This window comes from Galeopterus variegatus, unplaced genomic scaffold (genome assembly GCF_000696425.1).
Source record: "Galeopterus variegatus unplaced genomic scaffold, G_variegatus-3.0.2 Scaffold10621, whole genome shotgun sequence".
NCBI classification, from domain to species: domain Eukaryota; kingdom Metazoa; phylum Chordata; class Mammalia; order Dermoptera; family Cynocephalidae; genus Galeopterus; species Galeopterus variegatus.
This window is the reverse complement of record NW_007736732.1, coordinates 15,469-43,204: the sequence shown is the minus strand read 5'-3', so window position 1 is coordinate 43,204 and position 27,736 is coordinate 15,469. Positions and strand designations below refer to the sequence as shown.

Here is a 27,736-nt window from a genome sequence, read left to right as displayed (position 1 = left end):
CCTTACCGGTCATCTTTAAAAAAAAAAAAAAAAAAAAAATTGCTCTGGGGCCCTGATAAACTCTTACTGAAACATATGGTTGCTTACTAACATTTTATCCAGCTACTGGTGACCTTTTTCTTTTACAGTTGCAGCTAGAAGGAATTGCATATGCTTTGGACTCATGAATTGTTTGTAGAGGGCATGAGAAGAATACTATTGTGTCCAGGCTGCTTCAAAAGTATTTTGTAAAGGGTATGCAGAGAAGTGAATAGTGATGTTGTTTAAAGTGAGGTTAAAAAAGACAGGAGAGAAATTAAAGATCTGCAATTGGACACCTGATATACCTAAATGCTAAGTAAAGTTCAGAGATTTATTATGGCAACTGTAAAGAAAACACCTCCTTTGTTGAGGCTGATGTCTTCAATTATGTTTGTTGTCTTTTGGGCACTAGCATGATTTCCAAAAGGCATGCCAAGTTTGCTTAATATACAACTTGTTCTTTTACATCTTCCATACATGGTCATTCCCAGGCTATGAATATTATGCTGCTCAAATCAAGCCAGTATGTAATGAAATTGAGTGGGGGTCATGCAGGGATTAGGGAAGGCAGCATGGAGGATAAGCAGAGGTTCTCACTTTGCTGCTGCTATTAACTCCTTGATGACATTAGAAAAGTTGCTTAGTGTTTCAGTTTCCAAATTTCTTAAGTGAGGCAATGAATTAGCAGGGAACACAGAAAGGATTATAAAAACATTGTAGTCGGGCCGGCCCATGGCTCACTCGGGAGAGTGTGGTGCTGATAACACCAAGGCTACGGGTTCGGATCCCATATAGGGATGGCCGGTTGCTCACTGGGGGAGTGTGACGCTGACAACATCAAGGGTTAAGATCCCCTTACTGGTCATCTTTAATAAAAATAAATAAATAAATAAAATAAATAAAGACATTGTGGTCGACATTACTGTGATCACACACTATTCAGAGAAACCGAACTTTCTATAAGCCACTGATAAAGAGATACATTTTTAAATCCTTTTTTCTCCTCACAATAATTTTGTACCTTAGTGAGTAAAGTAAAAATCATACAATCACAAAGAAAAAAAGCTAGTATTTTCCGTTTGAAATGTAGACAGTTAGTATAGCATAGTGGTCTCTGGAGCCAGACTGCCTGCCTTCATATCCTGGCTCTGCCACTTAATGGGTGTGTGACCTTGGGCAAAGTCTGTTTCTTCATTTGTAAAATAGGGTAATAGTTCCTACCTCATCCATAAGATTGCTATAAGGATTAAATTAATTAATACAAGAAAAGCACTGAGTACTGGGGACATATTAAGCACCAATAAACCAGAAGTCGGCTCTGATTGAGGTCAGCTAAATTTCTAACACCTTGGGAGGTCTGGTATGAGCTGGCAGCCCCCCATCCCCAAATCATGAAAAATGTTTACCATAAGACCATTTTAACTTAGAAGCTAGAAATGCTATTGGCAAAAAAAGATCAATTAAGTCAGGAATGCTGAAAAACATCTTGTGACTCTTACTTATCAATAGGATGTAACCAAGAAGGAATCATTAGCCTATAATGATACTATGAAACCAATGAAAAATCTGATGTACTGCTAAGGGGCTGTCTCCTCTCTTTCCTTGTCTTCCTTTTCTCTGTGATTATAAAAAGTACTGAAACCTGGCTTGCAATTTGGTTCAAGGCCTCCTGAATCTATGTCTTCCCAAGCTACAGTCACACAAACTTTGACTCAAATAAATTCTCTGACATTTTATCAGTGCCTCAGGTTTTTTTTTTTTTTTCTTTCAGGTCAACAGCACATCACTGTTAGTTATTATTGTTATTTATTATTAATTAAAAATGCTCTTCTCAGCTCAGGCACTGAACAGGAGCCCGTAAGACAGGTGGAGGCGGAGAGCTGGCATGTACAAGAGCAAGGAAATCAGAGGCTGTCCTCCAACTCCACCAGGGAGATCATAGTTCTTTTTTTTGTTGTTGTTTGTTTTTAAAAGGTGACCGGTTAGGGGATCTTAGCCCTTGGCTTGGTGTTGTCAGCACCACGCTCAGCCAGTGAGCAAACCGGCCATCCCTATATGGGATCCGAACCCGTGGCCTTGGTGTTATCAGCACCGCACTCTCCCGAGTGAGCCATGGGCCGGGCCGGCCCAGAGATACTAGTCAGTAATTATTCTGACAATACTATCACGGTGTTTTGTAAAGTATATCAATGTCATTCAAAATGTATTCCTTGGCCTACTTGCATCAGAATCGCTGGCGGTGGGGGAGGGGTGTTCAAGGAGTCAGCACCACGCCCACCCAGTGAGCAACCGGCCATCCCTATATGGGATCCGAACCCGTGGCCTTGGTGTTATCAGCACCGCACTCTCCCGAGTGAGCCATGGGCCGGGCCGGCCCAGAGATACTAGTCAGTAATTATTCTGACAATACTATCACGGTGTTTTGTAAAGTATATCAATGTCATTCAAAATGTATTCCTTGGCCTACTTGCATCAGAATCGCTGGCGGTGGGGGAGGGGTGTTCAAGGAGGGGAGAGCAGATAAAATGCAAATTTCAGAGCTTCATCCCAAAGCTGCAGAATCAGAATTTCTGGACCTTGGATCTAAGATGGTTTTAAAATTTTTTTTATTTAAATTTTTTTGGTGGCTGGCCAGTACGAGGATCCAAACCCTTGACCTTGCCGTTACAACATTGTGCTCTAACTGACTGAGCTAACCAGCCAGCCCCAAACTGTACATTTTTGACAGACATCCCAGAAGCTTCTGATGTAGACTAAAGTTTAGGAACCACTGGAGAAGTGTATATTTAGATATGGTTTGTCAAGAACATAGTAAGCAGCTAGTAACACTGACAATGATGTCAAATGGTACTAGTATATGAATCTATATTTAGCTTGATCCTGGAACTGCTCTGACTTAATTTGCTTCTGCTCTCAGGCTAATGAATAATGTCGTCTTGTAATTTTTGAGCTCAGGTGGCAAGATATCTTGTTTCTGGACACAAGAAACAAAATTTTAATTCCTAGCTCCACAAGGCTTTTTTGTCAAGTAAATTTTTGATGTTGGCTGTAGCTCTTGATTTTACCAGTAGGGAGCACAGTCAGTCTATTGATCTTAAGCTTTGTATAACAGAGAAGCCTGAGATAGTCTTTTTCTCACTTTTAGTGTGGAAACCTTATCCTTCTGGTTGGGTAATAAGAGACAAGGGCCACTTCTGTGTGGGGTGGGAATGTGACCCTGAGGTGGGAATACTCATTCTTCAAAGGTGACATAGAATGAAACTCATCTGAAACTTTTATATCTGAAAAATATGTTCTCCTAGACACGTCACTCCATGAAATGAAATAAAGCCCTTCTTTCATGAGTAACATGCACTCCAATTGAGCGCTTTGGAATAAAGTGTGAAATGTGGAGAAATATATAAGAAAAAGTATGAGATATTGAATTACTCTTTTTAAAACAACGTGCGTTGAATTAGACATCTGGAGGGAAATAGTTGAATGCCTGATGAAAGAGATAAATTTCAGTTTTCTGCGGTTAGGTTCAAGGTGTTTTTCTCAGCTTCAGCAGACCGCTTAATTATCATCTAAAAGGAAACCGAAAGAGCAAGGGTTTGGGGCCTTTGGAGAAAATCTAAAACGTGAATCAGACTTCCCTCTTCTTCCCCCAACTTCCCAAAGTCAAAATATCTGAGACCACGGCAGTAATACCCTCAAATGAAAACCTTTATCAGTGTTTTCTGTACAACTTTTCATAAACTTAAAGAGAAGAATTAGTTCATTAATAAAATGTAGACCCTGGGAAATAAGCTTTACAATAAAAAACAGTTTGGACTGAATATCAAACACAGAGAATTTCTGTGAATCTCTCTCTCAGTACTTGAAGTGGTCTTCATTTTTAAGATGCCTAAATGTAATACTGGGTCAAAACACTGGGGAATGTTGGTTAATATTTATGGAGTGCCTGCAATGAATGTGCTGTAGGGGATCAGTTTGTGTTGATTGGCCTGAAGACTGTGAACAAGTTTCAAACTAATAAATTTTTTCTTTTTTTTTCTATTGTGGCCTAAATAGTCATCGTAGTTTCTCTGAATATAAAGGTTTATGCTCTTGGGATTGGTCTATAAATTGGTTACGGCCTTTTATATCTCCAAAGTCATATTCATTGTGATGACTGATGAGATCCACTGATGGTGCAAAAAATGAAGATTTAGAAAAATAAGTGTGGATTATTGGCTACTCGAAGGAAAAGGGAAATTTCCCTGGGTGACAGTATAATAGAACTTGTTTTTTCTGGCCTTAGATTCTCACATCTGCTCTGTGTATGATGTGTCGTGAAATTTACTCAGCTCTGCTAGACACATTTTGATTCCCCATAATGTAGAACATGAATTTTCTCTAGTCAATTTAAGTCCGTCAAAACAAAAGCTCTTCAATGAATAATATTCATTTTATAAAGGTCTTATTCCAAAATTTAACAAGGATTTTTGAAAAGAAAAACCTGTCCCCACACTTCCTTTTTTTCAAAGTGATGATGTATTTTGATTCAAGAGCAAGAGCTATAGTTATTTGAAAGGTTTTTTTCTCCCTCTCCTTTTTCCAACCAGTACTAAATCTCCTAGTAACACTTTCCTGCCTTTGCTGGTAAAAATTAAAAACAAATAAAAATCTTGCAAAAGATAATAATTAATAGAATTGTTTACCTTGTGATATATTGTCTTTGGGTATAATTTACAGACTGTACCAATTCCATTCCATTGTATCAACCCAGACATGTGGGGTCAGTTTGCAGCAACATTGTGAAGTGAGCAAAATTGGTTTTGGCTCTCTCCCTGCTCTCAGCCTTTTGACTTGTAGTGCCTTGACTTCACAGAGTCCTCTAGATGCTCCCTCTTGACATATCTTTATTTTTGTTTCCCATTTGGTGTTTTTGGTTTCTGTTACTTGTGGTCTCATTGTTCAGAAAGAAAGTTAATCTCATAGACTGGTTTGTGATCATATGAGAATGGGTCTTAATTTATTAATATTTTACCACTTTCCAAATATATTTGCATTTAACAGAGATCTTGAGAGACAGCAATTTAATACAAAAGGAATGACTTTTTAATAGTAGGGATTCTAGATCGTGTAACAAGTTACTAGATGTTGCCAAGATTGCCAGTTACCTTCTCCAGCATGTCTTCTAGCTTCTTTCTCAGTGACAGAATCTTGACTTCACTTGAGGTGAAAATGTACCCATGTTTGGCCATGCAACTAAGTTCAGTTTATGACATATAAGCCAAAGTCCCCCTAAAAGATAGGGGGTGGCCTTTTGTTCTGTCCAGCTTCTTTCTGATACTAATCTGGAATGTGGATGTGATGGCTAGAGCTAGAGTTATCTTAGGTCATGCGGTGATCTTGAGGATGGAAACTACCTACTGAGAAGGGCAGAAAGATAGGTGTGTTGGTCAGTTCACTGGATGACCCAGACTACCCACTTCTACCTTGTTTAAGTTATGTATTTTTGTAATTTTCTGTTATATGCAGCTGAACTTGATTCTAAGAATATAGTAAGACAAATATCTTCAGGAAATCAGAACTTTGCGGATCTCTCAGCATAATTGGCATGCTGATTCTGAGAAAACCAACACTATTGGCTTTTTTTTTTTTTTTTTTTTTTTAAAGATGACCGGTAAGGGGATCTTAACCCTTGACTTGGTGTTGTCAGCACCACGCTCACCCAGTGAGCAAACCGGCCATCCCTATATGGGATCCGAACCCGTGGCCTTGGTGCTATCAGCACCTCACTCTCCCGAGTGAGCCACAGGCTGGCCCTCAATCTTTGAGAGCATGTTGAAATTTCTTGCTCTTTTGAATCCTTCTGAAAAAAAAATTCTGTCTCATGCTTTCTTAATTGTTTAGAGGGCATAGATCTCATTATGCCAAATATTTTGTAAATGACTGAACAACATTTTCTACTGCCATGCCACAGTGTCAGCAGAGTGCTAGGTTCTTCATAGCTTGTTGATCATGTTAGTGTAACAGTTACCCTAGATTTGACATGCCCCAGTAGGAAGAAACTCTCAAAGAGAGAAGTCATTTGGAGGAACAGGAAATGTAAAAGGTCAACCACAAACCATTCTGATTTCAGCATGATATGATTTAGTGTGACCAAAAACATCGAAAACTATTATTGAGGACATGAGGAATTTATATCAAAGTGGTTCACCAGATACACATGGCTAGAGCAACATTGCTGTGTAAGAGGCAATCCCCACCCTGAAGAACGGATTTCAATGGACACAGTGAATTTGTGAGTTGACATGCCACATGGGCCCTTTTGCAAAATAAACAAGCTCAAATTCCTGTGTTCTGTTTCTAAATAGTCACACTGCTGCTTTTTCACTCTCTACTTTAGCAACCGTGGTGAGGGCCTGCACCCTACATCCTCTGCCCTTGGCAGGTGTCTTGATGTTGGCTCACTGACGACTGATAGGGGCGTGAGCCTGATCGTGTTTTAGAAACCAACATCTCTGTAAGTAAGACCAACAGAAGTACTGCTGTCAGTGGAAAATTCAGAATGGCAAATGATAGAATCAGCAGGGAAGGATAAATATAAACAATATATTAATATCACTGTCAGACAGAGATCATCTCAGCACTCTAGAGTTGCTGAGTTCTTTTTTGTTGCTGTTACTTTGTTTTGGTTGAGGGACTTATTGTGGCTTGGTCTGTTTCCCTTGGTTCAATCTGTCTGAGCCCTTTTAGCAAGAGCAATAGGCCTGAGTGTGAAGTAAGAGAATGGAAGAAAAGATAGGCAAATGGAACCCATATCTGAAAGCCACAAGTAGACAAGTGACTATTCACTCTTTTGGCTACAAATGCCAGAATCGAATATTGATCTAAATAAATTATCACAGTCATTGGGTATGTAGCTTTCATGAGAATTGATTAAAGATACCCGAGGGGACTTAAAAGCAGGACTTTGGAATGCCAGGGACAACATTTTTTGTTTGTGCATTCATACCTGGTTTTTCATATGGAACCACTTTTCTTTCTTGTTAGGAGACAGCATGCTGTCAGCAAAATTAAGCCCCAGAATAAAACTTCTTCAAAAAAGGAAAGCCAAAATGAAATCATTTTTAAGGATATAAATAAAATAGATCCATGCATTTCCTGACAGCCTGAATGAGAAGGTCCATATTTATCTCAGTAAGCTTTCAGCGTTAGACTTTAGGAGCCAAAGTGACAGTTTGGGACTCAGTCAGACAGTGAGCCTTATATACAAAGACTCAAAATAGATTTCCTTTGTCCCTAGTCCTGCCAAAGAGCCATTTTAGGTGTGTGGAAAGGCTCTGGGCACACTAATGCATAGTGTCCTCATGCTGAGTGGGAGCTACGGATGGCTTCCCCTCACCTGACTCTTCTTGATTGGAATTTAGATCCCCAAAGAATCTGAAAGGTAATATGATATTTCTTGTGATTTCACAGCAGATGCGCTTTTTGCCTTTTTCTTTTTTATACATAGAGTCATTGAAAATTGAAATGAAAATGAAAAAAGCCTGCATTTATATCATTGAAACAAATTATCAAACTATGGGCAATCATCGATGCTTTTGATCATTCTCAGATTAGAGGAATTCCTCACACTTGTAGAAATTGACTGTGTCAAAAGATGAGGAATACAAAAATGGATTTAAGAAAAAGAAGAACTTTCATCCCAAATTTGAACAGAACTCAAGGCCAACTTTTTGTAATAATATTCTGAATGGCTTTGTAACTGTGCTTTTTTACAATCTCCTCTTTTCCTTCTCCCTTCGTCCCCCTTTTCTTTCTCATTGCCTTCAGTCAAGAAGAAAAAATCAAAACAAACAAACAAAAAAACACATTGAAAGGCCACCTATATACTTTAATACTGTGCTGGCTTCTAGACAGAGAACAAAATGGGAGAGGGTATGGGGCTTCTTCTTTTAGAACGTGCATGTTAAAATCATACAGAAAGGGTATGAGGGTTTGTGCATTGAGCGATGTACAGGAGTCTCCCCTTATCTGTGGTTTTGCTTTCTGCAGTTTCAGTTACCCACAGTCAACCATGGTCTGAAAATATTAAACGGAAAATTTCAACAATAAACAATTCGTAAGTTTCAAATTGCATGCCATTCGGAGTAGCGTGATGAACTCTCACACTGCCCAGGCCGTGAATCCTCCCTTTGTCCAGTGGATCCCTGCTGTAGAAGCCACCACACGTTAGTCACTTAGCAGCCTTCTTGGATATCAGATGCCCTGTCGCAGCACTGCACTGCTTGTGTTTAAGTCACTCTTATTTGACTTCATAGTGGCCCCAAAGAGCAAAAGAAGTGATGCTGGCATATTGTTATAATTATTCTATCCTATTATTAATTATTGTTAATCTCTTACTGTGCCTAATTTGTAAATTAAACTTTACCATAGGTATGTCTGTATAGGGAAAAGCAGAGTGTATATAGGGTTTGGTACTATCCACAGTTTCAGGCATCTGCTGGGGGTCTTAGAACTGTATCCCCTGTGGCTAAGCAGGGACTACTGCATTAATTTACACAGGCATAGAATGAAGTAGAGAGGATGTAGACCTCACATTTAGGCAAGAGAAAAATGGGATTTAAAAAAATCTTTTTAAATCAGTGAGAGACATCTCTGTAAAGGAGTTGGGATGGCTGGACAAACAGAGCATGAAGCTAAGGTGCCTGAGAAAAGCAGGGGGGTGGGTAGAGCAGTGGGAGGAGAAAAAGGCTAAGAGGTACTAGTTTAGGGTGGTTTGAGTAAGGATGTTTTGAATGCAAGTTAGGCCTGATCCTTAATGTAGTAAGTAGCTATTACAGACTCTCAGGAAAAGAAATGGCATTAATAAATGTATAAGTGAAAAATAAACTTTGTGTGAAAGCATTTTTGTTAGCTTCAGTCTACAACCTGGGAACTTCAGCAGGGAAGAGACTGTAAGAGCTAAGCTAAGAAATATCCTGTGGCCTGGACCAGAAGCATGATTGAGGGATGGTTTAGGAGAGAAAGTTGGGAGTATTAGGCAAGAAACTGCAGTGGAGGACAGGGATAATTAAAATTACTGCAAGGAGTTTTTCTTGGGAGGTCAGAGTCATTTTGATGTTGCTCCTTAGAATGGGGAGGCTGGACTTAGGGAAGGTGATAGGAGGAAGAGAGGCAGTTCTAGCTTTAATGGGGCTGATCTGAGGGGCATATATGACATGATGTGAGGAGTCTCTACACAGGACTCAAACGGGGGAAAAACCTATGACAGGAGGGAGAGAGTATACTTTCTCCTTCTCCAACCTGGCTTGGGTCTAAGGTGGTGACAGACTAGTGTGTTTGGGTTTGTTAGTTAGTTGCTATGTTGATTTTTTCCCCTAAGCAAAAGATGATTTGAATGTTTTGATAAGCCCACCCTTATATTTTCTTTTGAATTTATGGTCGGCCTCATTAAGTGGGTCACACTTTCCTACTGTGAAATTATTTGGAGGTTGAAGTATCTCATTTGAACAAGAAATGCCTCCTTAATTATTATTATTATTATTATTATTTTTAAAAGATGACTGGTAAGGGGATCTTAACCCTTGGCTTGGTGTTGTCAGCACCACGCTCACCCAGTGAGCTAACCGGCCATCTCTATATGGGATCCGAACCCGGGGCCTTGGTGTTATCAGCACCGTGCTCTCCCGAGTGAGCCACGGGCCGGCCCTAATGCCTCCTTAATTAAAAGAATGTCAGTAGGAACTCTGAGTTCTAAAATGTGATATAGAACCATCTATGCTTCTTAGTGTGTGTGTGTGTGTATGTGTATGTACATGTACAAAGCATATACGACTGTAGTTAGTTGTGTATAAATTCCTGTATTTGGGATTACGCATTTTGGGTGTCTTATATTTCTTTTTCTTTCTTTTTTTTTTTTAAGAAGATGACCGGTAAGGGGATCTTAACCCTTGACTTGGTGTTGTCAGCACCACGCTCACCCAGTGAGCTAACCCGCCATCCCTATGTGGGATCCGAACCCGTGGCCTTGGTGTTATTAGCACCGCACTCTCCTGAGTGAGCCACGGGCCGGCCCCATGGGTGTCTTATATTTCTTTGGATATAGGGAGTATACCTACTACTACATTTGTAACCCCCACAGAACATGGTATATATAGTATCCTAGAGATTGCATAAATTTGAGTGTTTCAGGAATTTAAAATTATTGGCTAATCTTTAAAAAACAATGTTAAAAATGAATAGTTTATTAAGAACTGTGGAGGACGTCACAAAGTCCATACAACCTCAAATTAATGTCATATATTTTACATTTTTCTATTTCAACTGTAGATTAGTGCCTGTTATAATAATCAAAGTACTCCAAAATGATCAAATGTCTTCTAAAGCACCAATAAAAAAGAAAAGATTTTCAGTGATGTGCATTTTTACATATGTTTTCCTGGGCTCTCATTTTGTGAAAATTGGTAATCTAAGTATAGCATGTGTGCTAATTATCAACTAATGACTGGCTAATCTTAACTCAGCCTTGGGCAAAGCTGTTGGTGTGTTTCCTAAAATTACTCCTGGCCCACAGGCATCTTGGTGAAGATTTTATTTGAAAATACCTTTCTGATGGAAAGTTTCAGACAGATATTTTCATGACACAGTAACTTGGAAGTTGAGCAGTGAAGGACACCACCTTCAAATGAAGGTAGAAGGCGTGACAGGTTGGTGGAGCATGAATTTTGATACTGGAACTGGCTGGGACATCAAGGTTAGCATTACCCTCTAACCACTTTTCCTTTCTTCTTTGATCCCTTTCCCTTTCCCAAGCAAAGAACTGGGCAATTGGGAAGGAGGCCTTACCTTTCCTTTAAGAAAGTGGCATGCTGCTAGTTCCCCCTGTGGTCTGGGAGGGAAAATCCCATTTCATTCAGTAATTTCCTTTGTTGCCTGTTTCTGTGAATGATATTTATGGGTCTCCATTTTTCAAACAATTGCTTTGGAAAGTTATGTACCATACACTGATTTAAAGAGAAGTCAGACGTGAAGGTTATACAATGTTGAATCTGTCCTAGGTTGAGTTTCTCTTCACAGGAGGAGAGCCTGGCACACTTTCTGTTAGGTTAGCTTTCTCCTTTACTGAATCTGTGCATAATGTTGGCCTGCTGTGACTCACTGCCTGTCCAGCGGCTTAATAGATACTTAAGCAAGTCCACAATATGTCTTTCAGGTAATTAAACATTGGGGCTATGCACAGAAGGATAGGCTTTTATGCATCAGTTACAGGGCACAAATTACCATCAGCCCTTCATTTCCACTTTCTCAATTTACAGCAGGGTAAAATATGGTATTCGAGAACCATTGCTTTGCCCTTTCCTATTTTCAAACCTGATAAAGTGCAAACTTCCATCATTGTCACCCATGTTAGGCAGGTCTGCTCCATTTCAGTTGCTGGGAATATTCTGAGCAAACACTTACCCAGTGCATTCAGCAACGATCAGGCCATTGGCGATGATGTAGAAGTTTATTAGAACATGAAGAGAGGAATTACCTACAAGTAATTCTGGAGTACTGGCTACCAGGAGCCAAATGCTCCATAGGTAGAAATTCATTGAATAGCATGCATTTATTATATGTTGGCTGCCAGAAATTTAAGAATTTGAGCTCAAACTTCCTATTAGACCCTCCCCAGCATGCGAGCCACCCACCAGTTGCAAGGCATGATGACCCGACAGATGACCCGGCCTCCTTGGTAGCAGTATGGATACGGGTAGTAACCTAGTAAAGGCTCACAGACGCGGCGGCAGTAGCGGTTGCCTCGACGGCAGTAAATACAACAATAACCTCTCTCATCCAGCATGGGGTCAAATTCTATTCCATTTTCAGTCTGAAAGAAGAAGAAGCCAGGGTTGAAGGCGAAGGTTCACTAGGAGGAAGTCCCACCGAGCAGGGGAGGACCACAAGACTCTATGAGTTGGGGGGCTGGTGAGAAGTTAAGCTCTTAGCCTCACCATGGGGATATACGAGGGTACTTCAAAAAGTTCATGGAAAGACTCGTACTTGTATTCTCTCTTAATTTTATTTTTCCACAAACATTTTGAAGTACCCTCGTATGAACAGAGATCAAGAATTTTTTTTTAATTTTATTTTTTAATCGACATGCAATAATCATACATATTTACAGGGTATAGAGTGATATTTCCATCCATGTATACAATGTGTGATGATCAAATCAGGCTAATTAGCATACCCGTCACTGCAAACGTTTGTCATTTCTTTGTGATGAGAACATTTGAACTCCTCTCTTCTAGCCATTTGAAAACATACAATAAATTATTAATTATGGACTCCTGGCACTAGTATTGAATACTGCAACTCGTTCTTCCTGTCTAGCTGTAATTCTGTATCCATTATGGCCTCCTGGAGATTCCAAGTTTCTTAAACATTTTCTTGTTAAAGCCATAATCATTCTGCTTCTGGTGATTGTGATCTGAGGGGCAGTGAGTTTTGTGAGGGCTCTTTGTTTCTCCTCTAACAAGAGTTAACATGAACATGACTCACGTAGTCATTTATCGGAAGTTCTTCCTCACTTGCTTGTCTGGCGTGACGGGTTTTCTCCACCTTCACTTGAGGGACCACCCACTGCTCATTTTGTTCAATCCCTTTTTTTTCGTTGGTAGGAAAGTGAAGATCTTCACCGTCCTCCTCAAAGTCTTGTAATTCGGAAACTAAGGTAAAAAGTACAAGGTTGTGATGCAACTGCTTTGCAAACATTTCTGACAGGAGTGCTTGGGGAAACAGCATTTGGGGACAGAGATTTTCATCGCGTTTCCTGACTGGCATCATTTAGGCATGCATGGAACACTTTTCCAAGCTCCTTCCGTGAATATTTTAAGAAGTAGTTTCCAAAACAAACCTGACCATTCCCATACACACAGACCTCTTCTTTGCCTGTTTGACATCAAACATTTACTGCTTTGCATTATTAGTATAATAAATTAAAAACCACGATAAGGAACTTTTGTGCCCCCCCCCACAATGATTTTACCCATGGTAGGTGCTCAATAAATCTTTCTTGGTTGCCTGATTTGACTCGGCATCCTCTGTCCTCCTCCCTTTTTCCTGTCTTAAAAAGTTTTTTTTGAAAACTTTCTATTTAGAAGTAATCTTAGATTTATGGAAGAGTTTCAAAGATATTACAGAGTTCCCATATATCCTTCACCCAGTTTCCCCTAATGTTATTTTACATAATCATGCTACAATGATCAAAACTAAGAAGTTAGCATTGGTACAGTACTATTAACTAAACTACAGACTTTATTTGGATTTCATCAGTGTTTCCATCAATGTCTGTTTTTTGTTTCAGCCTCCAGTCCAGGATACCACTTTGCATTTAGTCGCCTTTTTAAAAAATCTCCGAAGAGTACCAACAGATGCTCGCATTGGTGGGAGTATCCTCTGTTAGGTAATACAGTAATCTATGCTGTTCAAAATAAGAAAGCCCAAATTTTGTGCTAGCTAGACAGACTGAGACATCCAGGGGCCGTTGCCTTCCCTACGGGCTGACTGCAAGTTGAGGGCTGGACTCTTCTACCCTGGACCTCTAGCCCTCACTTACTTTTATAGTGATTCCTAAAACAGCCTCTAAGAATTTGTATTTCAGCAATTGTCCTGTCTTCTAGGGAGAATGTCACCATTTGACATAGAGAATTCTTCCTGTGACTACAGAGCATTGTTTTCGCTCTTCTTCCTCTGCTCTTGGATTAGACCCACAGTGGTTTGAGCAATAGTCTGCTATCCCGACTGCAGCGAATATAGATGTGCAAAGAAACACAGATTAGCTTTTTGCTATCACTAATCACGTTAGGGTGGTGTTACCTTTGCTAGGATATTTAAAAGCCTGTCAGCATTAATTTATCTGATTTATAACCTGGCTGTAAAAAATTCCCTCCTCACTGGCAGTCAGCATATACAGACTCATCCGAGAATATATAAGCTGATCATTTGTTTTCCTAGAAATGCAGTTTCTGAATGCTGGGAAAATTAACCTGTTATTGTCTTTGGAAGGAAAAGAGGGATGAGGATGAGGATGTCATACCTGCTATTAGAGTGGGATTAATCCAATACATGGTTACGTTGTTGCAAATCTCCAGAATTTTGGAATTTTTGAGAAAGTCTCGGTTTTCAATAGGCTTTTCTGCTGGGACCCAAATCACTGACTGTTCAAAGAAAGTTGTGGTAATTTCTTCATTCTGAAAGAAGAAATAAGTTCAGAGTGGGAATTGGCAGAAAAATTAATAAAATGAGTGAGACATTATGGGATACTAGAAAACAATATATTTTGAATCCGAATAACAGTTCCAGTCCTTGGGCTGCTGGTGAACTAGCTCTGTGCCTTGCATACAGTAGGTGCCCTAGGAGGGAGTTGACTGATCCTTCCCTCTCTCCTGGGTCAGCAAGGATGCTCACTCAAATAGGAGCCTTCTGTCATCATTTCGCTTAATGTCAGAAAGGCTCTCTATCATTTTCTGGGTGCCCCCGGGCCCTGTGTGTTTTAATTTAAGCTTTTGGAACCCTGAGTGATTCACATTTGTTTTCTCTTTTTAAAATGAATGTTGTGTGTGACTGCTTTGTTTTAGGCTTAAAGCAGGATTTGATCTCAAACTGAAGAAACTCCTATCATCCAAACTGGTGAGATCAATTAAATAGCAACTGAACCTAATGTTTTTGTTTTACAAGATTTGTCTGCTAATGATAGCTAGTTGTAGTACAAAAGAAGTCTTTTTTATGTTTTAAAGTCCAGTCTCCAGCTTATGACTTCACTGGACTTATCAGTGTCTTATTCCTTTCATTCTAGATGCTTAGGGTTTATCTCAGAGTGCTTTTGCTTTACAGAGGCTTTCTTACGTTGTCGAGAATGCTACTTTCTCTTCAGTTCTAGTGTTGGAAATAGTTGTCTCATATACCTGGTTCTTACTCGTCGTTTGAACTTCAACATTCCCCCCGCCAACTCTTAATAAGGCCTTTTCTCTTCTGTTTCTTTCTAGCTTTATGATTTCAGTGTTTTTATTTATTTTCTGAAATATATCTTTGTATAATTTTTCCCTGAGTCATTTACAACTCTCACGTCTTAACTCCTTTGCCCTTGAGTCTGTAACGACCTTGGGCTGCATTGAAAGAGATTGTGTAAAATGAGGTTGGTGTGCTGGCGAGCTTTGTTAGCAAAATCAGGGCTATTTATATACCTGCTCTGCATGTTAAACATGCACCACCATGGATATGGTGGTGAAGGAAATACAGAATAAGAAGATTTTTGTTATTCAGGACTGCAAATTTGTCTCATAAAAAAAAATCTGTCGTGTGAAGATTAAAAAAATAGGATTTTCCTTGAAGGTGCAGCAATCTTACTATCATGAGATGAATACTTGTGCTATTTAGAAGATTCAGCAAAATTAACTGAAAAATAAATTAGGCCTAAATGAGACATTATGGGCCTTGCCTTTATCTCTTTCAGAAAAATAAATCCTGCTATAGCACTTTAGGCTCTCTTTGTTGGCTGGCCCTCTTCAAATACTTACAGTATTTTCTGTAAGAATCAGCATGTGATATTGCATAGAGTAGCTCTTTAAGCCTGTTGATTCTCTTTTCATCTTACCCTTGCCTTCTATAGTTTTTCCTAATATCCCGGAAGTTGATCTTTTCCTCAGATGCATCTAACTTATGCTGATTGATTGATTGATTGATTGATTGGCAGCTGGCCAGTACAGGGATCCAACCCTGGCCCTTGGTGTTCTCAGCACCAGGCTCTAACCAACTGAGCCGACCAGCTAGCCCTATTTATTTTTTGATCTCCAGAATTCATCACTACCGTAGACCTTGGGAGCAGGACATCATCTTTGGGGAAATTTTCTTCTTTTTCTTGGAAATTCTATTAACAAAGGTCTGTAACTTTTCTGGCCATGAGAAGACCAGTAGCATGAAAGAATAATGTAGGGGCCAGTGATAGTTCTGAGACTCGGGTAAGGGAAAGAGAAAAGTCCTCACCCCCCACCCCCATAAAAGAAAAAGGAAAGAAAATGATATAAATGGGTAGGTGAGAATTAAGATGAAGAGAGTGGGGTGGGAGAAAGCAAAAAAGAATAGGGGAGAGAGAGAAGAAAAAGTAAGAGGTTTTTATGATATATACAGAGGCCATTGTGCTATTGTCATAACCCTGTTTTAGATTTGCCAGTTAAGCACTAAACCAAACCAAACCAATGTTTGTTTTTTCCTTGTTGCAGTGTGGATATGTTGTCACAATATGGCCTTAATGAAGGTCGCCTTTCTCCCCTCACTGATGGCAACATACTATAATTATAGACAGAATACCAGGGAAAAATGAAAAGCCACAAGGGCTCTATTGATGGTTGTAGTTTAGGTCATAATGATCCATCTGCCACTACGCTTTCAGGGGCCATTCAGTGATTGCACCAGTATCCCCAGGTTGGCTCACCCTGGCCTAGCAGTGTGTTTCTAGAGAATTTGTATCACATGGCAGTTGTCACCTTCTTTGCTTTTGCCTTTCCTAGCAAGGTTAGATGTGGGTGATTCCACCAGCAGCCCAGCAGAAAATGGTAAGGTGAATAAACTGAAACCTTTAAAATAGGTGAATGTTGTAGTGTGCCAGAAAAGGCAATGACCCCTGATGGCCTTGGGACTTTTTGTAAAGGACTCCAAGGTTGATTTTGTTGCTCTGGCTCATCCCTCTTACTAGAAATCTTTGGTTTGGGGGCAAATGTACATGATGTTAATGGATACACAGGTATAAAATTATAGTGTTGCACCTAAAAGCATGAACTTTAGTTTTTTGAAAGGTCTGAGTTCAAGACCCGAATTGGCTACTCACTAGCTGTGTGCTATTGGGCAAGTTAGTCTTCTGTTCCATGAAAGCCAAGCAACATAATGTATAAAATACCTGCAAATACTAAAATACCCCTTCCAGTTAAATGAAGAAGCCAAGCATGATAAAGTTGTTATGGCATAGATGAATGTGCTATTTATTCTAAGCTGAATTAATGATTTAAGATAAAGTTTCATGAAAACACGTAAGTCAAATAAATTCTATCAATTAACTTGATGATATCCCAAATTCATTATTGTTCATTCAGGTCCAAGTGATGTACCATATCCCTTTGATATTCTGCATTAAAAGAAACTGACATAAAGAGTAAAAATGACATTCTTAAAGAAACAGACTAATGCATTAATATTTTGTCCCTAAACCCCTGACCTAAATAAAAAACATTGTGCAAAAATAGTGAGAATGGAATAAGACCAATGCACTTTGTAAATGGAAATGGGATTACTTTTATAATTTTCTGTGCACATATATTTGCATATATAAATTTCAAAATGACTTGCCTTTGGTAGATGCTCAATAAAGACTGGTTGGATGAATTAAAAAAAGAATATTTTTTGGTTCTGAGTTTTCTTACCTGAAAATGGGGATAATAATAGTATCTGTTTATAGGGTTGTTTGAGAATCAAATGACAATAAAGTATTTAGTGCAATATTTGACACATAGTTAGCCTAAATAAATGATGCCTTTTGCTACCACTATTATTCTTACATACCTCATCTATTTCCTCTTCTGGTTCAGAAAATTCAGGAATCACTTTGATCTGAGTTTTGATAAAGCATTTTTGAAGACCTACAAAGTAGATGCCAGTGTATCCCTACAAAACAGACAAAACAATAATAAAATTTCCTGGAATAGCCACAATTGATAAGTTCCATGATCTGTCAGGGCCCTACACTAGCAAAATTTGAATTCAAAAGGAAAGCTTTATCTTATAAATTAAATGGAGGTTAAAGGCTATTTTTAACTTGACTCAACTACTCTAATATTTTAAGTGAGAAGCCTTAGGGGAAAAGCATCAAACTTACATTTTTAAAGTCATGTACTTCCAATGTTTCATCAGTGCCATTTCCACTCCTAAATATTTCGGTCCTGGTCACGGGATCAATTTCCATGTAAATCTTCTTCTTCTCTCCATTGCTATAGAAAGTGTGCTCCATGTCATAGGTCTAGGATAATGGAGGAAAACAAGTTCTAAGATACTCAGTGTGTGCCTTCATAAGATACTTTAATTGGGCACTGTCTGGGGCACCTGCTCTTTGCAGAGCCCTTGTAGTGAGGTGCCATCTCAGCAGCTTGTCACTGGGAATTCCCTGAAACTTGAGATTAAAGTGAGGTGCTTTTTGGTACTGCAGCTGATATGGGGATCCCTTCAGAGCAAGTATTTTGTATTCGAGCCAAGTTGCTGAGCTAATTACTAAGAATTCCAACAGCTTTCTTGGCAGCCTTTACTAAATAGCAAATGATATTCTGCAAACCAGCCTGTAAAATATTTTCTCCTTGTGTTAAGCCAAGGGATCACCTAAAACCTGTGCTGCTTCTTTAAGCTACCACTTCCCTTTCCAAAGGCTCATGATCACCCCCTCACCCACCCGTGAAATTAACTAGGGCTGAAAAAGAAATTGGAATGCATTTAGAGTGGTTAGGTATTGCTGTAGATCTCCGTATCTATCCAGGGCTTTAATATCTCCTCAACAGGCTTGGGTCTGTCTTTTTTAGAATCTGAAGATGCTCTCCTTGGCTGTTATTAGACCCTCATTTGCTTCCTTTTGCCCTTTGAACTCCTGGAAACATTTTTTGCCTTCGCTTAACCAACCCCAAATTCCTGGGTTCTATTTTCCAAAACTTACTCAGTTGTTTTTAAGTTCTCCAGATTCTCCTGCATATGTAGAATTCAGCAACCGTATCAAGTGCCCTGCACTGAGTAATATGGAGTTTCCCAAGAAGAGCATTGTTGGGAAAATAGGATAATTTAATCAGGACCCCTCACCTTAGGCCCGGTTGGGGGTGGTGTGGCACATTCTTTGTAAGCAAATTGTGTGTGTGTGGGTGGAGTTAGTGTGGCTGTGCGGCGCTGTGGCTTGGCTGGCGACTGCCTCAGGTGGCTGCCGACTGCCTAGGGTGGCTGCCGACTGCCTCGGGTGGCTGCCATGCGTGTGGCCATGCTTTCCAACCTATAGCTTCCAAGAACCTGTTTGCTGGTTACCTAGCTCATAGACCTGCGTGTGAGGAGTCTAGCGACCCAGCCTGGCATGTGAGGGGTCTGGTGATCCATCCTGGTGTTTGAGGGGTCTGGGGACCCAGCCTTGCTTGTGAAGGGTTTGTGACCCAGTCTGTGAACGGGCTTGAGGGGTCTGTGAGCTCCAGACCCAGCCCTAGCTTGACAAGTGCCTTGGAAAGGCTGCATCTCAGGACTTTCTTGAGTGGCTAAAACAAAACACCAGACTTTTTCCTACCCTCTGAAAGAGGAAATTGTCTTTCTAAAGACCAAGATGAACAATCCCATACAGTATCCCAGTTGAGGAGTAAGCCCACAGCTATAATTTAGGACATATTTATAGCTAGAAGCAAATCCTAAAGGAATTTGCTACCTATCACAAACCAGGCCAGACCTGGTTTTGGAGGTCTATCTTATCCCTGTTGTTAGGAGGCCTTTGTCTATCAAGTTTCTTCATATTCATTTTTCCTTACAAAAAAATTTGGAAAACTGAAAGCCCAAAAAGCAAGTCGTCTATAGACCAATGTTGCTTTCTAATGATACAGCTCCCAGTGGCAGCCTCGTAGAGTTTGCACCGGGTTGGGTGGTTTTTTAGTGTCTGCGACTGAATGTTAGTTTAACCTGGTCAAATTTTTCCCACTTCAAGGAGAAAAACAAGTTGGAAGGGTTTATAGAGACAAGTGTTACTTCAAGCATGAAAAATCAAATGTAGCAGCTGAATGGAAAAACAAGAGACCATGTTATTTACCTCTTTGTAGCCCTACAGTGCCTTGGACGTGGTCGGCACTTAAGCATTTGTTGAGTAAGTTTTTTCCCACCAATGCACATTCTTTTCTTCCTAAAGATAGATTTTGAGCATTGGCAAGGTCTTTTAAAAGACCACTTTAAAAGGGAAGAAAAACAGTATTTAGGACCCTCCGGCAACTTCAGAGTTAACTCAGCAAGTCTGGTCTGGTTTGTGGCAGGTAGCAAATTCCTTTAGGCTTGTTATTTGCTTCCAGTTATAAATATGTCCTCAGTTCCAGCTCTGCAGCCCAGCATGAGAAGAGAAACTTCTACCTATGGCAACAAATTGAGCTCTCGGTTGGTTTGACCTAAGTAGAGGAGAGAGGCATCCACTTCAAATCCAGTATTGTCAGGTCTCCCAATGGGAGGGAGTTTTGTAAGAAATACTATCCATTGTTGAGACAAATGTTGACACCACTAGCCATTGGGAGCTGGGGTGGGATGTTTGTTTCATCAATAGCACCACTGATGTATTATTGCATGGAAAAATGAGGTTAGAGACTAGGGGATGTTGGAACACTGCCTACCTGGGCAAAAGAGAAAATACAGGCTGTCTTTTTAATCACTGGTAGAAGACTATGGAACCATAGTAGTGACATTTAGAATTTCAGTGTACTTCTGTGCAATGAGTTTTCCTGCACTGTTGGCAATGCACTTTACTTGGACACCTTGCTAGATGAAAACTGTTGGAAACTGCCAAGCTCAGCAAATCTTGATTATTTTCAACATTCCTGCAAAGAGTTTTTTTTGGTGGGGAAGAAGGGGTCCATTCTGATTGTATTCACTAACCAGCTTGTTGACTTTACATTAGCAATGGTAGGTTGCTAAATACAGCAGGATCAAAATGACTTTATTTATGTGTGAATCCTTGGTGAGGGGTAGGAGTGGGGAGCTATATATTCATTCAGATGGAATTCTACTATCAAAGGTGTCCTTTTGGAACAAACTGTCCTTTGTCTAGGAAGATAATGCCGATGGCCCACTTTGGACTGTTTGGAGATGGGTCTGAGCAAATCCAGACATACTGTCTCGCCCATGTCCCTGTGGAGCACATTGTTTGGGTAATGGCTATGCAAGCTTCATTGGCCCACGTGAAGACTGAGCTCATGCGTTTGGCATCAGAATCACTTTGCTCTCCACTAAGCTCCCTGGCTTAGGGGTTGAGGGTCTTTCTGGAGATAAAAGAATAAATGACTTTGTCCTTTCTGGGAGAAAGCTAAAGCAGAGACAGGATGACTGGCCTGAGAGAGGTGTGAGTGGACTACAAGTAGCTCATCTCAGACTCTGTTCTCAACTCAGCTTTACTCCAGGAGGGACAGAGTATGATGAGGACTACACCCCTGCCAAATTGGCAAATGGGGAAAGTTAATCTTTGGTGCTTGTAGCTTCCCTTTTCTGTTCTCTTTTCATGTCCTGTTCACTCCATGCCCTCATGACCCTTCCCCCTCTTCTTCTCATCTCTGTCTGTCCCTTTGTCTATTGTCTAGATACCTAGGATTCTCATGCTGCTTCAGATACCTTATGTCAGAGAAGAAATCAATCTGGCAAATAATTTCACACTTGGATATTAGTGATAGTTATTTGTTTTAAAAGTTGAGTACAATACTTCACTCAAAGGAATGAAGTACTAATGGCGGATTTTAGGCACAGTGGCACCAGAAATAGATGTTTGGGTTCAAGGGCATCTTTCCAGCACCACTAAAATGGGCTCTTATTTCACCCACACATAAGGCTGGCCTTAACTGTAACGGCCAGAACACTGGAATGGGACAGGGAGGCCAATGGAGTGGATTACGAATCAGAAGTGAAATGAGACAGGTATGTGGTTAGGCCCAGGCAGTGAGAGGCAGGCATAAGAAGACCACACTGACAAAACGTGCAGAGGACACAAGACCATTTCTCTTCCTTGCCCAGAAATTCTGTCTTTAGTCTAGTTAATTCCTCCACTCAGGCAGCAAATGAGCCCTAACATCTCCCTTTCACAGTTTGCCCTGTTTTCTTGCCTCTGTTTGTGACAGTCTCTGAGATCAGAAAAGAAAGCTTTTTATAAGAGTAAAGCTGCCTCAGACCTCAGTGTGATGAATCTGTTTTGGGGGCAAGTAGCTTTAGCCTGTCCTGACGGGGATTTGAGGACATTTGGCTTAGGTTTGTTTGTTGAAGCCTGTGATCAATCTAGCTGCTCTTCTGTCCACCTTCATCCTTTACTGTCTGTTTATGAGGCACACTCTCCACAGGTGAAATACATGCTCAGAATAGCTGGCTAGCAGGTGTTAGGCTGGAAGGGAGGGAAGGGAATGCACTGTACCATATTATTACCAACCACCCTGTGGGAATTAAAGAGCCTCTGGGTATTTCTTTACCAACCCAGAGCAGACAGATCATTTCTTATGCAAAGTTGGACTTCTGCATCTTCAATCATCGGTTCTCAGCCCTAAAAAAACTGGCATAAGCAGCACAGACATTCCTCTTCTTCAACAAGAAAACACCATTTCTTTCATCTACAGACTTGAGCAGGCTGGGATGTTTTCTTCCATCCACCAGCCCCACCCCTGATTGTTAAATGCAGCTGAAGGATAGTGGAAAGAACCCTCAGACCAGGTTCTAGTTTTAACCTTAACTTTGCCACTTACAAATTGTGTGACTTTGAGCAAGTCACTGAATGTCTCTGGGGACTCAATTCCTATCTTTATCCTCCACTCCTTCCAGCCGCAATGTTGGATAGTTGGCAAAATCAATTCTGCTCAGATTTGGGCTGACACCCATCAGGTTGATCATTGGACTGCTACTACCTGTTGATCTACCTGCTGCTTCCCCCTACAGTCCCAATCCCACACTCAGCCACTCAAGGACAGCTCCCTTTGAAGGCCCAGGCTCGCCTTGCTGGTGCCACATAGTTGCCCAGCAAATCCTGCCTTAGGAGAATGAAAGGACTAAATAAGAATGTGTCCATTGCAGCCAGAGTCTGGCTCCACATGACAGCTGCCCCTGAGTAGCCCAGAGCAAGAGCTGGCTCAGTGAGAGTTGCTGTACAAGGGTGGGCTTGGGTCTTGCAATGTTTTAAGAGGAAAAGAAAATGTAAAAAACAAATTAGAAAAACTTTTCTAAAATACTGACATAGTATCATCTGGTGAAGCTCAGGCCCTCTGCTAAAGAGATTCCAGCTATAACTCCAACTTGTTCCTTGAGCGTATAAATGCTTCTCCACACCCACATTTCACCCACCTGACTGCCATGTAGGAAAGCCAAGGGAACACAGGGAGGACAGCTGTCTCCCCTGTGTGCCTAGAGAGGAGTGAAAGAAAGCTGGTTTGGGGCCAATGCCATTAGAGGAATAGGCACAAAGAAAGCTGGGCCCAGACTCAGCAAGAAAATACTTCTTCCGAGCAAAGGATTTTCAGACTAGAATGATATTCGGTTTGCAACCTTGGCCACAACTGTTTTAATGGTCATATCTGCAGTTGAGGTGGGGTGGGAAGGCAGAAGGATGCCTGCCCATCCCCGCCACTTGTCATCTCATACTGGTAGTATGTAGAAGTGGAGGGAACATCCCCAGGAACCTGTTGATTGCTATCTGGGCCTGATGGCTTCCAAACAGCCCTAAAGTCACCAGGCAGCTCCTATGTATGGCAGGAAGGACAGCATTTCATTTGTTTAATTTATTATTCTGCTTCATTCCACAAAGGACTGGAAAGGATGGGCTACAAGCTCTATGTTATGTTTATAAACTGTTGGTTTAAGGGCTGGGGTTTTTCTAATTTGTTTTTTCCGTGTTGGATTAATTAGCTGGGGAGTTGGCTCCTAATTGTTTCAAGTTAAATGGGTAATACAGGGAGCTTTAAATAAGAGTGTTTCTCCCGGGAATCTGCTTCATGGATCCCAGGACAGTCACTGCCTGGAAGTGGAGCCTAATTGTGATGCTCTCTCAAAATCTCTGGGACTGACTAGGTCTCTTCCGCTTGGTTAAGAAAGTGAACACAGAGCTCGATGGGCCTGGCTTTCATTCAGTTCAAGTGGCTTCTATGTGTGGCTGTGGGTTAGGGGGACTGGAGCCTGTGAGAAAGTGCAGCAGCTCCCCCAGAGTTGGTCTTCCTTGTTTCACTTTATTTCACCTCTTTCTCTGTCTGGTGTATGGGCGAGCACATGCGTGTGTGCACACACATATGTGTGCATGTATGTGTGTGTGTGTGTGTGTGTGTGTGTGTGTGTGTGCAAGTTTGAGGTGTGTGAGGAGAGGGAGCCAAACAAGGCTTACTCCCCTTTTGGAATCAGGAATCTGGATCTTTTGTACACACCAAGGTGGGAGGGAGGGGGAGAACTCACTGGCATGGAAATATCAACACAAGATGTGGGATGTTAAATAAACACTGTTTACTATAAACAGATGTTGAAAAACAAAATAAAAGGGATGTGTTGGGGGCTAAAGGAGCAAACACTAAGAGCTTGGAGGAAGCCCCAGGACAGCAAACAAATCACTGCCATCAGGAAGCACAGTAGCAGCAACACTCCTCTCTACCAAGGGCCCCACAGTCCCCACAAGTCCCACAGGCTAGTAAAAGAAAGTCCAGAAGAGCCTGGGCTTTAATATGTTCATTGTTTCTCGCTAGGCCATCATCTTAAGGGGTATCTTTAATTTGTACAAGATGCCTGGATCTTTTTCCTCTGCAAATCTTTCAAGACTAATCTAACTACTAGGATTTCTAAGTCAGCTCCAAGGCAGGCTTACCGGTAGTCTTAGCTACTAGAAACACAGAAGATCTCTTGGGCTCCTTGTCTGGTATTTGAAGGTAATAGTGGACTGAGTGAAGCCTCCACATCTCCAGCTGGTCTTTTAGTTTGCAATGGACCCAACCTGGACTTGTGGTGAAAGCTAGGACTTAAATAGCAAGGACAATAAATTGCAACTTGGAATGTTGCAACACAAACGACATTTGTTCATAGTAGAAAAACGTTCCCTAGGAGACACCTATTGTCTTTTATCTGGTTTACTTTGTAATGGCTTTGTTCATTTCTGAGAATCCCTTTGCTGAAAATCACATCCCAAAATGGATTACTTCAAGAGAGATTTGGTTTTGATAAACTTTATTTGGAAGCATATCCCACCTCTTCTGTGCATGCACTGACTTTTACTTTTGGTTTGAGGAATCACAGTATTGCTCTTTATAATCCATTGAAAAGAGAATTGCACTGAGAAGCACAGATGATATAATACTTCGGAAGCAGAGGAAACCATGGACCCTGCTAGTGAGTTTGGCACCTTGCAAGATAAAGACAAGGTCCCCACCTAGTCATTTACAGCTGTGCTGAGGCAAATAGCACTGTAAGTTTAGAAAAACACATGAACCCTTTCAGAAAAGCATTTGCAGTACCAATAGCTACAATAAAACAAGAAAGGCCATGTGGCCCCCTATTTAGGCAGGCTTTTATGGGTGGTCAAAAGAACTAGCTAACTACCATACCCAGTTAAGTACATTATGGCCATAGAGAGGAAAAATGTTTATGGTTCCTCTAACTCATGTATAATTTTCAAGGGGATTCAAGATCCAATTTGTGGGGTAGTATGTCACCTCGGGAATTAGCTAAGTGGTACCAGGATTGTACTGGAATGCATTTTGGCACTAATTCATTTGCAATTTCCTTCCGATTTTGATTGCTTTGCCCACCCTATTAGCCTGAGCATAGGTGGCTTCTCTAGAAAGACATCTGAACAGTAAGTAGTTCAGAAGCAGGGAGCAGTAAGAGGCAGGGGCTAACGATAGGTACCGGGTGATGCCTGAAATCCTTTCTGGAACAAGGTATAAGTAAGTAAAAAGGTGAACAAATAAAGTAGGCTGGTTTGCTCTCCCTCCTACTTAAACTTGATAAGGTATCCTGTGGGACTAGATGAAAGTGTGAATGGCAGCAGAGGTGCAGAATCCAAGGGTGGCTATGCCTTACTTCTCCGTTTCCTTTCGGATGCTTAATTTATTTTCTATTTCTCCCCCACTGCCTCTCCTTCTCCACTGACCCATATCCTCTCCTCTCTGCTCCTGTTGCTCCGTTGGCTCCTAACGGTCCATGCCAACCCATTTTCTTCTTGTCTCATCCTCCCTCCTGGATTTGTGCCTTTCCCTCCCTCATCTGCTACCAAATAGAAATGAGCATCTCATGACAACAAATTAGCAGTGACAGTAACAACAACAACAACAACAACAACAACAATGCACACACAGAGAAAAAACACGGCAAAGCCAGAAAACCATCTTAACACCTTGCAGTTTGTACAGTGGTTACTTCCCTTTCAAATAGAAATTGTTAGCATAAAAGGATTACAGTTTATCTGGGTCACACCTAAACTTATCCAGTGTGTGGGAGCCCGGGAGTAACAATAACACTAGGTGCACTAATACAAACTACGATGGCCCACTGAGCTCTACCAAATGACGCCAATATCAGAAGCTTTCTGAGATATCTGTGATGAATGACCTGGTGTTGCTTGCTTCTACCTTGTGGCATTACTATCTCAGTGGGACAGTGATGACTGTGGCTGGTAAGGAGCTGATAGGCTTTAATTTTTTAAAAAGTCTTAAATGAAGGTGAACTCAGGTATATGAATTGCTTCTTCTGAAAGGGAGCTTGCTGTCTGTCCTCACAGCAGATGCATTAAATCGGAAACATAATCCCTGAAAACCTCTGCTGCCATTTCTGGTAGTTTCTCCTTATGTGGTGGCATAATTACTTTTCCATCAGTTTCTGCCCAGATAATTGAAGGAAAGGTGGAAACTATTTTTTCTTACAGTAAAAACTTTGCTTCTAGGAAGAGTCTTAACTCCTTAAAGCCAAGCATTACAGAAAAATGGATAATTCTACCTCCGGTCATTATTAACTGAAATACAGAAGACAAATATTTTCCCTTATCAAAATAATTAGGCAAATAAAAAAGAGCAAAATCTTGATTCAGTTTTTCATACCATCAGAAAATAATCACAAAAGGAACTTAATGATTTTCATTTTCAGGGTAATTTACATGTTAACCACTAGTTAAATTCAACCAAACTTAGTACAGAAGCGTTGGATAATGATGTGCATTTACTTTACTTACTTTTTTGGGTGCTTCTGGCCAGAAGTGCTTGCTCCCCCAAAACAGGACAATTAGAGTTAGGGTGAGGATTCCAAACACCAGTCCACAAATCTTAAGTGATTTACATATCTTCTTGGATTTAAAAGCTTCTGCCTAAGCAAAGAACAGAGAGGATAAAACAATGCACAATAACCCTCAAAATAGCAAGCCATAATTCAAAATCACCTTTGATTTCACTTTCTAATTTACATTGCACTATGATAAATCTGTGAAACCATGCTTCTGCTCAAAAGGAAAAAAAAAATATGAATCAACTTACACTTAGAATGTGACAGTCCTCACAGTTCTCCGGAGGATTCTTTGCCATGGTCTCTCAGCACACAGTACTCTTTCCCTGCTTTGAGAGGACTGAGACCACTGCTGAGGTGGAGTTGTGAGTGAGTCGGCTAACAGATGTCAGAGGAGAAGCTGAATTTATATGGCTCAAATATGTCATACCAGAGCCTGAGGGAGCCCAGGGGGCTCCTGTGCTGCGATTTGTTACATAGATATACCCATATATGTATATAACTTCTGTGCACAGAATTCCATCCAGAATGGCAAAGACAGAAGGTTATAATGAAAACTATTGTCCCGGGGGTTGGGTTGGAACGGAACCAAGCCTAGGACACATTGAAATGATTTTTCACTATGAACTTAAAATATCAGTAGCAATACATGCTGCATACTCCAGAAATAAGCAAACAAAACAAAAAAGGGAATGAAGTCCTAATTTCAATTCCATTTGATTCAACAAAT

At 40.7% G+C, this 27,736-nt stretch overlaps 1 protein-coding gene across 1 annotated transcript; it reads right to left on the bottom strand.

Moving 5' to 3' along the window:
• Positions 1–11,484: 11,484 nt before the first annotated feature.
• On the bottom strand, positions 11,485–27,529 carry TNMD (tenomodulin). Its single transcript, XM_008594351.1, has 7 exons — positions 27,258–27,529; positions 26,960–27,091; positions 17,906–18,046; positions 17,593–17,694; positions 14,078–14,231; positions 12,541–12,707; positions 11,485–11,866 (listed from the first exon to the last, which is right to left on the bottom strand). The coding sequence occupies exons 1-7, from the start codon at positions 27,303–27,305 to the stop codon at positions 11,657–11,659; spliced, it is 954 nt and encodes a 317-aa protein (XP_008592573.1). The 5' UTR covers positions 27,306–27,529; the 3' UTR covers positions 11,485–11,656.
• Between the last annotated feature and the right edge of the window lie 207 nt (positions 27,530–27,736).

Coding starts and splice junctions, on each gene's coding strand:
- TNMD (XM_008594351.1), bottom strand. CDS start 27,305: ATGGCAAAGAATCCTCCGGAGAACTGTGAGGACTGTCACATTCTAAGT. Junction 18,047..26,959: donor GGCCAGAAGCACCCAAAAAA/GTAAGTAAAGTA, acceptor CCATTATCCTAG/ACCTATGACATGGAGCACAC. Junction 14,232..17,592: donor CAGAAGAGGAAATAGATGAG/GTATGTAAGAAT, acceptor TTCTTCTTTCAG/AATGAAGAAATTACCACAAC.